The 16314-nt window shown below is 52.9% G+C and overlaps 1 protein-coding gene across 1 annotated transcript in view; it reads left to right on the forward strand.

Moving 5' to 3' along the window:
* GREB1 (growth regulating estrogen receptor binding 1) overlaps positions 1-16314 on the forward strand; it is a 91174-nt gene that overhangs the window by 67114 nt on the left and 7746 nt on the right. The window contains exons 23-29 of the mRNA XM_077750948.1: positions 1453-1877; positions 5092-5194; positions 7833-7991; positions 8930-9072; positions 11970-12131; positions 13965-14169; positions 15088-15262. Of these exons, the coding sequence (XP_077607074.1) occupies positions 1453-1877; positions 5092-5194; positions 7833-7991; positions 8930-9072; positions 11970-12131; positions 13965-14169; positions 15088-15262 (1372 nt within the window). The remainder of the gene's footprint in view (positions 1-1452; positions 1878-5091; positions 5195-7832; positions 7992-8929; positions 9073-11969; positions 12132-13964; positions 14170-15087; positions 15263-16314) is intronic.

Below are 16314 nucleotides of genomic sequence, written 5' to 3' on the forward strand. Positions count from 1 at the left end.
TCCCCAGTCCTGGCCTGATGGCTTTCTAGAAGGTTCTGGGGGCACACTGGTCCGCACAGTGTCCTCAGGAGAAGAGGGTCCAGGCTGGGAGCTGGCCTCTAGCCTCCTGGAGTTCTTCAGTCAGGCCAGATGACTTCCCTAATCAGGCCTCTTCAGAGGGTCCTGAGGGTGTAGGGGTCTCTGACGAGATGCTTCTCGTGGCCCTTAGGTATAACCCATACGTTTCAGAGATGAAGGACTGGAGGCCCAGAGCGGTGAGCCTTGGCCACAGCCCCACGAGTCCGGGTGGGGACCTGGGTGGCGGGGTGTCTCAGACTGGCAGTGCCCCTGGATTCAAGTGGGGACAGAGCATCTGAGGTCTGGAGTGGATGGAGAGGAAGGTCCGTGTGGGCGTCCGTCCTCCGGATCCTCCGAGGCCGGCCTCACTAGGGAAGTGGGTGCTTTGGGCCCATCTGTCCCCTTTGCCCAGGCCAGGAGCCCAGGCCCCTCACAGCCTCCCCATATCTGGTCTTCGGCTCATCCGTCGACCCTGAGGCAGTCGCGCTAAGTGCTTTGTCTGAGGGCGACGAGGTATTTCAGCAGGAGTCAGGCCTTCCGCGGAGGGGGACTGGCCGGTGCCCATGGCCTCCCTCGGTGAGAGCCCGTAAGGGCCCCAGGTGCGCGCTGCGGGGTTGAGTGGTAGGCCCTTGCTGGGGGGCTCCGATCCGGAGGGGAGGTTGCCCGTGTGGTGTGGTGAGTAGGGTGCAGGCCTCCCTTAGTCTGTCTGCTCTCCACGCCGTCTCCTGGGGAAGGACAGTTGACACAGCCATGCAGGGTTCCGTCTACTGTGAGCTGGTCCGCGGGCCCGGGCGCGCCTGGCTGGGATGACGTGTGCCCAGCTGACCACGCTCCCCAAGGTCTCCATGTGCTCCGTGTGGGGGAGGGGCAGAGGACAGACCCTATTTGAGTGGCTGCTGTGCGGGCTGCAGGCTCCACCCCCCCACCCCCCTGCCCCGAATCCTTCTACGAGCTAAGTCAGGCCAGTGTTTGGGGAAAGCCCACCGAGTGTTGCTGCCAGTGCGAACTAGAAGCCACCACTGCCCTGGTGCAGGGGTGATTTGTGAGCTCCGTGAGGGTCTAGGAGGGCAAGGCATCCCCAGGGGACATGTGCCCGGGGCATGAGTGTAGCTTGAGCCCTGAAGGCAGGGTGTTGTGCAACAGATCAGGTCAGGGGGCTGCAAAGGAGAGGCTCCTGAGGGCGCTGGGGTGGGTGCAGGCTGAAGTGACACCCGCTCTGTCCCTTCAGCAAGTCTTGGCGTTGTCACGGGACAAATGAGTCGATGTTTAGCCAGAGGTGGGATTTCGGTGAGGAGAATCCCCAGTGATTGTCAAGTGCAGGTGGTTTGCGCTGCTGACGCAGGAAGGGTGGGCTCCTTCTCGAGGGACGTGACTGACTGGTGCATCCGTCCCCAGGCTCGGCACCGTGCGGCGAGTCCTCGGCTCAGCCCGGGCCCCCCTCGCAGGGGGAGCGACCCCGGTCACCGCAGCCCTGCGGCTCGTCAGACGAGGGCAGGGCCCCCAGGGAGAGCCAGAGGCCNCTGACCAAGGCCTGCCGCCAGCCGCCCATCGTCTTCCTGCCCAAGCTGGCGTACGACATGGTCACGGCCACCGACAGCAGCGGCCTGCCCAAGGCCGCCTCGCTGCTGCCCTCCCGCTCGGTCATGTGGGCCAGCGCCTTCCGCCCGCAGCTCAGCAAGACGATGACGTCCACGGAGCAGTCCCTGTACTACCGGCAGTGGACGGTGCCCCGGCCCAGCCACATGGACTACGGCAACCGCGCCGAGGGCCGCGTGGACAGCTTCCACCCGCGGAGGCTGCTGCTCAGCGGGCCCCCTCAGGTGGGTGCCGCCCTGTGGGGCCTGGGCCCCGTGGGGGTTCTCGGGGTCTCACCACGGGGCGGGGGTGGGGCCGCCGCCGGCACAGCTGACCCTGTCGGGGGCCGCTGGGTGGAGGCCGGGCCCTGCCCCCCGCACCCCCACGGCTGGCGGACTTCCACCCTCTGACCTCAGGGTCTTGCCTGCGTGACATGGAGGCAGGGCGCTTCTCCTTCCGGCTGTGACTCTGCTTTTCCCATCTTATTTCACTGGGGCCCATGGCCAGTCTGTGCCAGTTAGAAACACACACACACACACACACACACACACACACACACTAGGTTCTGCGCCGGAAGATTTTGGTGGCCTGTCCCTATCCCAACTCTCACCTCACTGTGGTTTCCTGACAACGAAAGGCTGTTTCACTTGTCTAACAATGGCAGACATCTGCCAAGTGTCGGAGTGGGTGAGGAAGACGCTGTCAGGTCTCAGAAGGGTCTTGGTCAGAACCGTGCGGGGGTGCAGGGCGGGCTCTGGCCTGCGGTCTAGTTCAGCCTCCAGGCTCACCCGACACCCTGTGCAGGATCCGGCCTTCGGTGTGTCTCGGTGTCCTCACTGAGAACGATGTCAGAAATGTGAGCATTGAGCGGGAGAATCATGGCTCCCAGGCACGGCCTGACTGTAGAAAGCATGTCTCCTAGTTATTCCTTGACATTTCTGTCCCCATCAGTACTGCCACTGTCACAATGCAGGATGTGCTACCTTCCGACCCAGTGTATTAATTTCCTTACGATGAATCTGGTCCAAGAAATACAAATCCCCCAAAAATTCATGTAAGAACGTTCATTTTAGAATCATTTACCAACTGGAAATGAGTTAAATTCCATTGAGTAAATTTGGGCACAATTGTGTCATGCAGTTAACTCAGCCATGGGAAGTTGGAGATAGAGGCCTGTCTACTGGGACTGAGATTTAAGATATTTAAGTTAAAAAAATGAAGTTACAGGGGCGCCTGGGTGGCTTAGTCGGTTAAGCGTCCGACTTTCGCTTAGGTCATGATCTCGCGGTTCGTGGGTTCGAGCCCCGCGTCGGGCTCTGTGCTGACTGCCAGCTCGGAGCCTGGAGCCTGTTTCAGTCTGTGACTCCCTCTCTCTCTGACCTTCCCCTGCTCACACTGTCTCTCTCTCTCTCTCCTAGAAATAAATAAAAATATTAAAAAAAAAAATGAAGTTACAGAATGATACATGCATAGTGTAATATCAGTTAGAAAAAGAAAACATCAGTGTGTATGCATATGATTCTGTGTGTGAAAATACCAAAAAAAAATCCTTGGCAACACTGCCCCTGGATTGTTACCTGGAGAGAGACCAGGATTTGTGAACATTTGCTTTCATTGTCACTGTGTGGTTCTAGAATTTCTACAGGAGCATATGTTAGCTTTAAAAAAAATTTTTTTTAATGTTTATTTATTTTGAGGGAAGAGAGACAGAGAGCGCAAGCAGGGGAGAGGCAGAGAGAGAGGGAGACACAGAATCTGAAACAGGCTCCAGGCTCTGAGCTGTCAGCACAGAGCCCGACGTGGGACTTGAACTCATGAACCATGAGATCATGACCTGAGCCAAAGTCGGACACTTAACCGACTGAGCCACCCAGGCGTCCCTGTTAACTTTTTATAAACTTGAAAAAGGGGTCCTAGCTTCTCCACACTGTCATGTTATTGGATATTTCAATCTTCAAAACTTTTGCCTATTTGATAGATGAAACATAGTATATTGTAGTTTTATTAAGGTTGAATATGTTCTTTTATATTTTTTGTCACTGCTTTGGCTTTCACAGGGATTTTCTGCACTGTTTCTCCCGTTTACTTTCCTTCAGGCATCTGACATTTTCCTTTTGCTTTGCAGGAGTTCTTTAGAGATTACAGATTTTAATCCTCTGTCACACATATCACAAATATTTTCTCTGAAGATTCCCCCAGTCGTATTTCATATTTCCTTACGTCATTTCTGTTCATCAACATTTGTTGAGCGCAAGCTACAAACCAGGCATTGAGCCTAGAACTCGGAAAGCACATTCCCAGAATAACAGGATGGGAGGTTGGCTCACAGGGCCCATTTCACCAACTGGGACCAAAATGAACTAAGATTCATAACGAGCTAGCCTGCTTCTGGGCTGAGGGAACAAGGACTTTAGGATACAAGAAGGAAGAGCAGGAAGAAGAGAAGAATAATTTTATTTCTTTTCCTGGTCTTAGGAGAGGAGAAATGAGATACCAACCTTTTATATCTTAAGACTTTATTCTCGGGGCGCCTGGGTGGCTTAGTCGGTGAAGCGTCCGACTTTCGCTCGGGTCATGATCTCGCGGTTCGTGGGTTTGAGCCCCGCGTCGGGCTCTGTGCTGACTGCCAGCTCGGAGCCTGGAGCCTGTTTCAGTCTGTGACTCCTTCTCTCTCTGACCCTCCCCTGCTCACGCTGTCTCTCTCTCCTAGAAATAAATTTAAAAAACATTAAAAAAAGACTTTATTCTCTTACTATAGACATATTTTTTAATGTTTTTTAACGTTTATTTATTTTTGAGAGACAGAGAAAGGCAGAGCACAAGCAGGGGAGGGGTAGAGAGAGAGGGAGTCACAGAATCCAAAGCGGGCTCTAACTCACAAGCCATGAGATCGCGACCTGAGCTGAAGTCGGATGCTTAACCGACTGAGACACCCAGGTGTCCCTGAAGTTCTATTTCTAACAGCTTAGAAAATGTGGCCGATTATGGGGCGCCTGGTGACTCAGTCGGTTAAGTGTTCGTCTTCGGCTCAGGTCATGATCTCACAGTCTGTGGGTCTGAGCCCTGCATGGGCTCTGTGCTGACAGCTCTGAGCCTGGAGCCTGCTTCGGATTCTGTGTCTCCCTCTCCCTCTCTGCCCCCCCCCCCCCCCACTTGCTCTCTGTCTCTCTCAAAGTAAAATAAAAAACATTAAACAAAATGTGGCTGATTAAAACTAGAGACTCATTGCCATGTTTTATAAGCAGGCGGGCCTGCTGCTCACGAAGTTCCTCTGTGGCCTGCCGTGCTTCTTGAGGCCATGTTTCCCCCCAAATGGCTTTGCATCCCCCGGGCTCTCGCTTTAATTAGGTGACGTCTCTGAAAGAGATGGGTGGCATGAGGTGGGTCCAGTGCCCCGGCCAGTGCCTGCACGTAGACAGGGCATGCTGACTGCGGGCTCTAATTTTAATGTCTTCACAGGTTGGGAAGACGGGTGCCTACCTGCAGTTCCTCAGCATTTTGTCCAGAATGCTCATCCGGCTGACGGAAGTGGATGTTTACGATGAAGAAGAGATCAATATCAGTGAGTCGCGTGTTGGTGACCCTTGGGGTTGGAATCGTCTTTCATCGGTTTCTCAAGCGACTTTGTGTCTTTTGCCCTCCAGATGGAATTCTCAGATCAGTGACCACACTCACTCCCGGGGCCTTGGGGTGCTCTTCTCTCTCCCTTGTCTGTGGTCATCTTGCTCAATATCAGAATAGTGCCTGGGAGGCCTCCATGGGGATAGAATTACTCCACCAAAAATAACCACTGTTTACGGAGTATCTTCCAATGGCCAAGCAGTGTGTGCACACTTTACAGGAATTGCCACATTCAATTGTCTGCACGTCACCATGAGAATAATTGCTTATTTCCTGATAAGTACCATGTTCAGGAGCCCGGCTGGGAAATGGCAGAGCTGGAACTGAACTGGATTTGGTTGCTGCCTTCGAAAGTAATCGAAATTTATCCCTCAGGGGAGATCCCCACTCACACAGCTGAGTACATAGGTCAATATCGTAAGGCAAAATCCAAGTATGTGATATGTGGGGGGAAAGCCTTTTCTCCTTATTCACGGAACAGAATTTCCCCTGGTTAAGGTAAGACTCTCTCTGAGCAGCTGTTTTATGCTCCATTGCCTCTACATACTTACCTTCAGTGGCTCGTAAACTTGGTCTGCTGAAGGAGTCCGTTGCTTTGGGAATTAAAATTTGCATCAGGAGAAAGGCAACCAGTAAGTTGCGCTGCAGCTGAGTGGTACTTTTTAAACTTATTTTTATTGTTTACGTGTGAAGTGTACAACCTGATGATTTGATACACGTGTACGTTGTGAAATCACCACTACAGTCAAGCTAGCTAACATATTCAGTTACCATGTTCATTGCAGTGTTAGTCACAGTAAGCAAGATACACAAGCAAATGTATGTTGTCCATTGATGGATAAATGGCCATCAGCAGGGGAAGGGGTAACAAAAAGTGTGGTGTCTACACACAGTGGAATATTATTCAGCCTTAGAAGAAAGTCCTGCCATTTGCAAACACATCACTTCTTTAGATGCTCTTGACCATGTTTGAGTTTTGACTTGAAGACAATTTGAAACCAAGGCAGCCCATCCAGCCCTTGGCCTTTCCTTTGAAGGAAAAGGAGAGAGGCTCTTCATCCCACCTCTGAGCTTTCACACTACCCCCCTCACACACACACACACACACACACACACACATACACACACACACACGTTTGGAACTTTATTTCAGATGAAAATCAGTACTCATATTGAGTCTCTGTGTCCTCACTTGGCTATCTCAATGATGACGACAGGATTTGAACCCAGCTTTGTTAAAAACTTCAGAGCCCATTTTCTCAGATGCTCTCTTATTGCCTTGGTTTCTCTGGCAAAACACGGATACTTTCTGTTTTACGGGGCATTGTGAAGATTGAATGATGCTCTACATATGAAGCCTTGAGCACCTACTAAATATGCAATAAACATGCCTCTCTTCTTCCTTTCTTCTCCTCCCTCCTTCCCTTTCTTCTCTTTCTTCTAGACAGGTACTCTGCCCATATGTACGTATCCTAGATATAAGACCAATATGTTACATAATTTGAGTTGGACCAACTAGATAGTTTTTGCTTTTTGAGCCAGCGAGCATTTAGTGTGAGCATCATAGATGACACCAGCGGGGCGCCTGGGTGGCTTAGTCGGTTAAGTGTCCGACTTTCGCTTAGGTCATGATCTCGCGGTTCGTGGGTTCGAGCCCTGCGTTGGGCTCTGTGCTGACAGCCAGCTCAGAGCCTGGAGCCTGTTTCAGATTCTGTGTCTCCCTCTCTCTCTGACCCTCCCCTGCTCACGCTATCTCTCTCTCTCTCTCCTAGAAATAAATAAAACATTAAAAAAAAAATAGACACCAGCTATGATGTAAGATGATATGGGCTAATGTAAAGATGGAGTTTGGGCCATGAGTGGTGTTGGCACTCAGAAGGGAGGAACACTTAGAAGAGGCTGTCTAGAGGTGCTGTGACAGCAGGTGGCCGTATTGGCTGAGTGGCCTTTAGATCTAAGACAAGAAGGAGAGCTGTGTTAGGCTCCATTGGCATTGGGAGCCTACATATGCGGGGGATGGTGCTGGGGGGAAGCGCAGAGCAAGCAGTAGGGTATTGGAAGGGGCTGAAGACAGTGTGGGAGCTAGGAAAACAAACCCATCCCCTGGGAAACACAGCATAGGCTGGTTTTCTGGTTAAGACGTAGACACAGAGCCACCTCTTGCCTCCTTAGAACAATCCTGAGAGTGAGCTATGTTCCAGAAGCTTTTGAGATACAGTAACACCCCCCAGTAGCCCGTAGACTCAGTGACAGCTCTACCACAAGCATTGCCCTTGGACACATTTAAAAATCAATCATTCTCAGGGCGTCTGGGTGGCTCAGTCGGTTAAGCATCCAACTTCGCCTCAGGTCACGATCTCATGGTTCATGCGTTCGAGTCCTGTGTCGGGCTCTGTGCTAACAGCTCAGAGCCTGGAGCCTGCTTTGGATTCTGTCTTTCTCTCTCTCTGCCCCTCCCCTGCTCACGCTCTGTCTCTCTCAAAAATAAAATACAAAAGCATTTTTAAAAACTAAAAAAAAAAATCAGTCATTCTCACTTCCTAGTTTGTCACCTGTTTGTGTTTCCGACAATCTTACAGACCTCAGAGAGGAATCCGACTGGCATTACCTGCAGCTCAGTGACCCCTGGCCAGACCTGGAGCTGTTTAAGAAGTTGCCTTTTGACTACACTGTTCATGACCCGAAATATGAAGATGCCAGTCTGATATGTTCCCACCTTCAGAGCATGAAGAGCGAAGGTGAGACTTCCAGATCCCTTGTTCTACCTTCTTCCAGAGTCCGGAGTCGAGCCTCTCAAAGGGCCGGGCTGAACTATGTTGGTGGTGAGCTCAGTCGTGTGGTGCTGAGTCAGGAGTGCCTGGTAGGGAACTGAGGTCACTGCCCCACCGGGTAAGGAGGAGCAGGCTCGTAGCTCAGCGCGTGCTGACCGTGATGTGTATAGTCCTGGTGGGTTGTCACCATCCGAATGTCCTCAAGGTTCTGGTTAAGAGAGAATAAAAGACACGGATGTTTATTTATGAATTTGTGTTGTCTTCGTGAAATGCACCCATTTCCCTCTCTGCCCTCAGTGTCTTGTTTTCTCCCTCCTCCTCCGAGGACCACCGACTTTCACAGTATGATGACCTTGTAGGCCTTCAGGGTTGCCTTCCGCAAACATCGGATATTAGTGGCCAGAATGATAGTTAAGCACCGACTAGAAGAGTGTGGTGGGTGGAAAGGTTAGGAGGATCCTCACCAGTCTCCACGTGAAACCAGTAACTGTATCTTCCTAGAACCATCTCACCGAACGATCCTTCACATAGACCAGTCTCTAATCAAGGTTTAGTGTTAAAGTCTTCAACTTGTGAAGTCCTTTTGAAAAAACAGAGGGAATTCCTCCGCGCGCAGGTCTGCATATGAAGTTGGCAATCCATTTGCCTTGTCATGTGGCGACTCCTTAAATATGTGCTTATGAGATACTTGTGGGTCCATCAGTAAGACCCCTTGTGAACATTGGTCTTTGGTGTCTCCTGCTGAATCTCTGTTGTTTCTGACCAGCCGAGTCACCTCGGGGCCCAGGCAGGTGGCGTCGCACAAAATCCCATTACGGCCTTTCAGTCCCCTTCACTCCGGGCAGGCAGTGGAGAGAATACTTGTACTGGCCCCCGCGGCTCTGTAATGCTGGGGTTTGCTGCAGACAGGGGGACGTCCCGGAAGCCGGAGGAGCTCTACGTGCGGCGTCAGACAGCGCGGATGAGGCTGTCCAAGTACGCGGCCTACAACACGTACCACCACTGCGAGCAATGCCACCAGTACATGGGCTTCCACCCCCGCTACCAGGTAGGCTGCGGGTGCAGAGGCCCTGCGTCTCTGGAAGCGCTGCTGGCGGCCCTGCTACACGTCCCTACCACCTGTGGTCCTCTAGTCTCTTTGTCTTTTCATTCCGGTGGGGGGTGGGGGCGCAGAAAGTTCTGGAAGCCCGTGCGCCTACTTGTATCTTCAGTTCCCCTCAATAACCTGTGAAGTCATTGCCGACACCACAGAAACCGTGATTCTCCAAGGATTACGCATTTACCAGTGGCAACGTTAACTGACTGCACAGGTCTTGGTTTTCTTTATGGCCTGGCAATTTCCAAAGTTAGTCCAGTGCCACAGACACCGAGTGCTTAGGCACCAGTCACGGAGATGAATAAGCTTCGTCCCCGTGTTCAAGACTCGCAGTCTAGGGATGGAGAGATGCACATGCACAGAACTTCAGGGCAACGTAAAGCTGGTGGGAAAAGCGGTAATGTTGACGCATAGAAATTACTTGGAGAAGGAGGTAGGACTGTGCACTTACCGAGCACTCACTACAAGCCACGCAACGCGCTAGGCACTTTTGCTGTGTCCGTACTTCCTCTAACCTTTCTTTTCCTTTGTCTGAGAGAGAGAGAGAGAGAGAGAGAGAGANGCCCCGAGAGAAAGAGAATCTTAAGCAGGCTCCATGCCCAGCGTGGAGTCCGATGTGGGGCTCAACCCCGGACTGTGAGATCATGACCTAAGCCGAAATCAGGAGTCAGACACTCAACTGACTTAAGCCAGCCAGGTGCCCCTTCCTCTAACCTTTTTACGTGATAGACGATGAATTTACCCTGGACATGGGTAAATGGATTAAGGCTGTTGCCCCTGGGCCCTGCCTTTCTCAGGTTCTGGCTGGTCACCCGCAGGTCGCCCTGTTCAAGCCACACCTGCAATTCATTCCAAGTGTCCTGGAAAGGGAGCTGTCCTGTCTGGTTTTTTATTCTCACTAAAACCCCACAAGGAAATAACATCATCTCTGTTTTATAAATGAACATACTGTCTTGAGCAGGGAGCAGAGGAGAGGGTTTTGAAGAATCAGTAAGAATTTGCCAAAGGGCTGGGGCAGACAGAAGCATGTGTAATAGAGGGAGGCAGGGGTGTCTCTGGGGGAATCAGAAGGGATTTCTCTGGAGCAGCGCTGGACCATAAAGTGCAAGGGGTGGGTGGACCCAGGAGAGGAGGCTGGGGTTGGTGGGGGCAGGAAGACACCACCGACGGCGCCAGGTGCTGTGGGGAGAGCGGGATGGGGGCTTTTCCAGGGAGGACCCCATGGAGCGGCCTGTAGTGGGCCAAGCTGCATTCCACATCGTCTCTTAGTGGCCACGTGGAAGTTCACAGAGGGGCCGCGAGGCTGGTTGTGTGGAAGCAGAAAGCAGGTGAGGTTTTATGTATAGTGTTTGTTTTCATTTCAGGCCTAAACAGGGAAAGGGGACAGAGCAGCGGCTGGAGCTGGTGTGCGGGGAGCTCACACCCTTGGCTGCTTCCAGAAAGGCCTTCAGTGGCCTGAGCCTCAGCTTGCCGTGTCTGTCCCTTTCTGCAGAGGGGCACAGCGGACAGCGGCTTTAATTTTCCCCCATCTGCCCTGCGTGGAGCTCAGCCCTCGCTGAAGTAGCATCCGTCTTTTTCAGAATGATTTAAAAAACAAAACAAAACAACTATGCGATTTTACTGTAGACGACATTAGAAAATACATATGAGCAGTTATTATTAAAAACAATAATCCTGTTTGCTCCAGATAAACTGTCCTCATGTTTTCCCCTTGGAGATGAAGTTTTTCTGTCAAAGCAGAGAGCGTGAGAGCGTTTTCTTGATTTTGACATTAAAGAACCAGAAAGACCCTGGGTTTAGTCATGGTCAGCACTGCCGGCATCTGCAGTGGGTTCACAGAGCCGAGCGCGGGAAACCCTGGTTCCGCGTGTTGGGGTGCTCAGGTCTGGGGCCCATGGGGGTACACGCCCACCCCCTGTGCCTCTGTTCACCCTGGGGTCTCTTCCCTCCCCTCCCTCCTCTCAGGGCTCCCTGATCTGTTTTATGAAATAGTTACACCTCCCTATGCTCCCTCCCCAGCTCAAAATCTATTTCTGTCTCATCTCTGTCCCCAGAGGGTTTTGTGGCTCTAGAGAAGCCACAGTGGGGGTTAACAGCCCGAGTGCCCTGGCCTGTGTCCCCCCCGCCCCAGGTCTTGGGGATTCACAGAAGTGCCCCCGCGCATACTAGCTGGACTGGGGAGGGGCTCAGGGAGCGTCCGTCGGGATGCCTGAGCTGACGCCTGGAGGAGCCTTGTGCAGAGCCACGTGGAGGGTGCGGGCAGACACGGGGTGAGGGGACGGGGTGAGGGGACGTGAGGCTACACCCTGGGGGGAGGAGGGAGCCCAAGAGCTGAGTTTCCGTTTCCACATCCATAATGGGCGGTAACGGTCCCTGCTTCACGGGATTGTTAATTACATTCCCCAGAATTACACCCCTGGGGGGTGTAGACTGTGAGTGTGACAGAAGTGTGCAAGTGCACGCAATGTTTGATAGTTTAATAAGTACGCACAATGCCTGTGATGGGAAAAGACCGTTACCAGAATTAAACAGCGAGACGTGCGGTGTGAACGTATTAGTTGGTCTGGGTCTGGAAGGGGGCGGGGCCTGATGTGACGTCACTGGGTAGGGCGGGATCAGAATGAGGGGTGGGAGGAGTCTGCAGCGGAGTGGGCGTGGCCTGGGGTGAGGCGGCCCTGCAGCAAGACCTGGGCGTCTGCGTGTCGGACCGCGGCCAGTGTGTGGGTTTTCCGAGCTGTGGGGCAGGTGGCAATGACCTATGTGTTGTCACGGCCACGGCGGGCCTGGGCTTCTCCTGGGAGGTAAGGCTGGACTCATGACAAGCTCTGTCCTCTCCCCCCACACCTCAGCTCTATGAGTCCACCCTGCACGCCTTTGCCTTCTCTTACTCCATGCTAGGAGAGGAGGTCCAGCTGCACTTCATCATACCCAAGTCCAAGGAGCACCACTTCGTCTTCAGCCAACCCGGAGGCCAGCTGGAGAGCATGCGGCTGCCTCTCGTCACAGACAAGGTATGGGCTCTGAGTGCAGGGGGGCCCAGAGTGGCTGCAGGTGACTTGAGCGGGAGGCTGTGGCTGCCTGATGAGTCAAGGGCAGGTGGGGACTGGAGTGTGATTGAACGTGGTGCAGGCCTGGGCGCTAGGGTCACCCCGTCGAGTTCCAGCCCTGCTCTGCCATTTTCTGGTTGTGTTATCTGAGTTGTCACGGAATGTCGCTGAGCCCCAGTGTCCTCATTCTGTACCCGGAGGCAGCATTCGCTCTTGCAGAAGCTCCTCATGAGTGTTATTGGAATGACCGACAGAGGCGCCGGCACTCCCTTCCCCGTCTTGTCTTGAATGAGCTGTTGTGGAACATTTTAGAAGTTAGTTTATTTATTTTGAGGGTGGGAATGAGCAGGGGAGGGGCAGAGAGAGAGGGAGACAGAGAATCCCAAGCAGGCTCTGTGCAGACAGTGCAGAGCCCAGTGTGGGGCTTGAACCCATGAACTGTGAGATCATGACCTGAGCGGAAATCAAGAGCCAGACGCTCCTCCGACTGAGCCACCCAGGCGCCCCGTTGTGACTATTTTAAACAGGCTGTGGTGGTAGGATAATGGCTCCGCCAGGGCCCCTTCCCCAGCTCTAATGACTACTCTCTCACGGCTAGCCTTCTCTTCTGCCTTCCTCTGTTGTTTGGAAGCGAATCCCAGATGGTGCGTTACGCCACGCACAAAAGATAAATTTCCTCTTTGGACGAGGTTGTTCTAAATAACTCATCGTCTCTGTGACCCGCATGCTTAGAGGCCCTCCTCGTGGGGACGCTCGGTTTGACAGGTCCAGCGTCGGCTTGCCGCCTCCCGCCAGCCCCAGCCAACATGAACCTTGTGTGGGACGCTGCCTTTCCTTCTCCAGAGGGCTGGTACCATAGGGTTGAATAGCTTTCAGACCTGGCAATCTTTCACCAAGCACTGAAAACAGTTGCCAAGAACCATGGGGGCCTTTATTACAGGGTGTCCCCTCCCCCGTGGGCTGGGGCGGGCTGTTGCAGTGGTGAAGCTTTCTCTGTTCTGCCCTTCCCTCTCTTTTCCAGCCAGTTCCGACCAGAACTGGTTATGGGCACCACGTGCATCCCAGCTTTGTAGGAGGTGCTCCGGGGAATTCAGAGGGAGTGGAAGACCTCGCTTGGCCAGAAGAACTTTTTTGTTGAGAGAAGAGTGGAGGAAAACCTAGTTATTTATATAAGAGATTCACAACCCGAGTGTATTAGGAGCTAGGCTGCATGGGATTTAAATCATCTGGAATAGTATATACTCAACACGTGTTCGATGCTCATGTGGGAGGGTGATACATTTGGGTAACTGATACATGCCGAGTTGGTTCGGGTTGTATAACAGACCATTCCCGAACAAGCACGTCCTCAGCTTCTGATTCTTAGGGCTAGCGGCATGGCCTCCGTCCCGCCCTGTGGTTACGTAGCCTGGCTTGGTTATGCTCGTATGCCTGTATCTGTGGTTAGGTACCAGGTCAGCTGGGGGCTGGCCGGGTGAGGGTGGCCTCAGTGGGATGCCCATCCCTGCCCCCTGTGGTCTCTCCTGCCCCAGCAGACCAGCCCCAGCTCATCCCCAGGAGCTCTGAGAGAGGGCAGAATATGTCCGTCCTCAGGAGACCAGGCTGAGAACTGGCACACCATCGTGTTCTCTTCGTTTTATCGGTAAAAGCACGTCCCGAGGCTAAGCTGCATTCAGTGAGTGTAGAAATAGGCTCCATCTCCTGATGGAAGATGCTGCAAAGTCCCGTTTCAAAGGGAGGGGAGCAATTGTGACCATATTTAGAAATTCCTCCGCTCATCATTCCTCTGCTTTGTAGAGCCACGAATATATAAAAAGTCCAACATTCACGCCAACAACTGGCCGTCACGAACACGGACTCTTTAACCTGTACCATGCCATGGATGGTGCCAGCCATTTGCATGTGCTGGTCGTCAAGGAGTATGAAATGGCCATTTATAAGAAATACTGGCCCAACCACATCATGCTGGTGCTCCCGAGTATCTTCAACAGCGCTGGAGTCGGTAGGCGTTTGTTAATGTGCCCTATCTGGTAATATTTCTGCGAAGAGAAATTTTGGAGACTTTTGGGAGAATATCCTAGAGATGAATGTGTTAAACATTTCATCAGGCGTTTTCATTTTTAAAACTATATTCTTCTTCAGTGTGTGGTTACTGATTTAATTCACATTCTCAAAGATCAGAAAGTAAGGAGGGGCAGACAGATGTGTGTGCAGGTTGGTGACGGAGATTAGGACCATCGGGAACTGGCTGGTCGTGGGCTGGGGCCTCATGAGTCGTTCTAGCTCCAGATGGGGCCTTCGTCCTGGGTGGACGTCCGTGTAGGGGAGACCAGGAGTGGGCGTGTCCTGGGTGGACGTCCCTGCAGGGAGACCCGGGAGTGGGCGTGTCCTGGGTGGACGTCCCTGTAGGGAGACCCGGGAGTGGGCGTGTCCTGGGTGGACGTCCCTGTAGGGAGACCCGGGAGTGGGCGTGTCCTGGGTGGACGTCCCTGTAGGGAGACCAGGGAGTGGGCGTGTCCTGGGTGGATGTCCCTGTAGGGAGACCCGGGAGTGGGCATGTCCTGGGTGGACGTCCCTGTAGGGAGACCAGGGAGTGGGCGTGTCCTGGGTGGACGTCCGTGTAGGGGAGACCAGGAGTGGGCGTGTCCTGGGTGGACGTCCCTGCAGGGAGACCCGGGAGTGGGCGTGTCCTGGGTGGACGTCCCTGTAGGGAGACCCGGGAGTGGGCGTGTCCTGGGTGGACGTCCGTGTAGGGGAGACCAGGAGTGGGCGTGTCCTGGGTGGATGTCCCTGGAGGGGAGACCCGGGAGTGGGCGTGTCCTGGGTGGATGTCCCTGGAGGGAGACCAGGGAGTGGGCGTGTCCTGGGTAGACGTCCGTGTAGGGGAGACGCGAGAGTGGGCCCGGTTTGCCCATTTCAGGCGCTGCTCACTTCCTGATCAAGGAGCTGTCTTACCACAATCTGGAGCTGGAGAGGATCCGGCAGGAGGAGCTCGGGATCAAGCCACAGGACATCTGGCCCTTCATCGTGATCTCGGACGACTCCTGCGTGATGTGGAACGTGGTGAATGTGGACTGTGGTGGGGAGAGAAGCAGGTGAGATGCTTCCCCTGACCCTGCAAGGAACATGAGGCTGTTCCTTTTTTTTCAAATATGTATCTATCTTTTTAGGAGAGAGCATGAGCAAAGGGAGGAGCAGAGAAAGTGGGGGACAGAGGATCCAAGCAGGCTCTGTGCTGACAGCAGAGAGCTGGACATAGGGCTCGAACTCACGAACCATGAGATCATGACCTGAGCCTAAGTTGTGCATCAACCAGCTGAGCCACCCAGGGACCCCAAAGCTGTTATTTTCAGTGGGAAAGTCTCAGCCACCTTCTGAGGGCCACAGGGACACCACATCTTAGAAGGCATAGCATGTGGCGCACAGGGCCCTGTATATCGCGGCCTCATGTTTCAAGCCCAGCGTAGTTTTCAGTTTTTTTAAAGTTTCTGATTTTTTATTTATTTTGGGGGAGGGGAGGGACAGAGAGAAATCTCAAGCAGGCTCCACACTCAGCGCAGAGCCCGATTTGGGGGCTCAAACTCACAAACCATGAGATCATGACCTGAACCGAATGAAATCAGGAGTTGAATGCATAACTGACTGAGCCCCCCAGGCGCCCCTTGAGTTTTTAACTTTTTAAAACTTTAATTGGTGTATAACACATACTGAAAATCGCACAGTATACATTCAGTATAAAATATCTACGTCAAATATGTTACGTATCCAGAAAGTTCCACACACTGATCACCCATTTAACCAACTCCCATTTGAAGACAAGGAACATCTCCAGTGCCCGAGAAATTCCCGCCCGTACCTTCCCCACCCTCCCCCTGCCCCCAGCCTGATTCCTAACACCCAGGTATACTTTTATTTGGTGTGTGCCATTAGGGTAACAACTAAAATCTTTTGGGGGTCCTAGTTTTCTTATCTTTCAAAGGGGCACGAATACTGTGCTAGAGGCTATTGTGGGTGTTACTTGAACTCTGTGAACTCTGAGGGGTGTGCCTGGAGGTGGGAAGCAGAGGGCACAGTGTAGGGAAGGCTCAGGAGCTACAGACTCCTAACATCATTGGCAAAATCCTTTCGCGATTTTTGCCATGTGAAT

This window comes from Crocuta crocuta, unplaced genomic scaffold (assembly GCF_008692635.1).
Source record: "Crocuta crocuta isolate KB4526 unplaced genomic scaffold, BGI_CrCroc_1.0 scaffold129, whole genome shotgun sequence".
NCBI classification, from domain to species: Eukaryota; Metazoa; Chordata; class Mammalia; order Carnivora; family Hyaenidae; genus Crocuta; species Crocuta crocuta.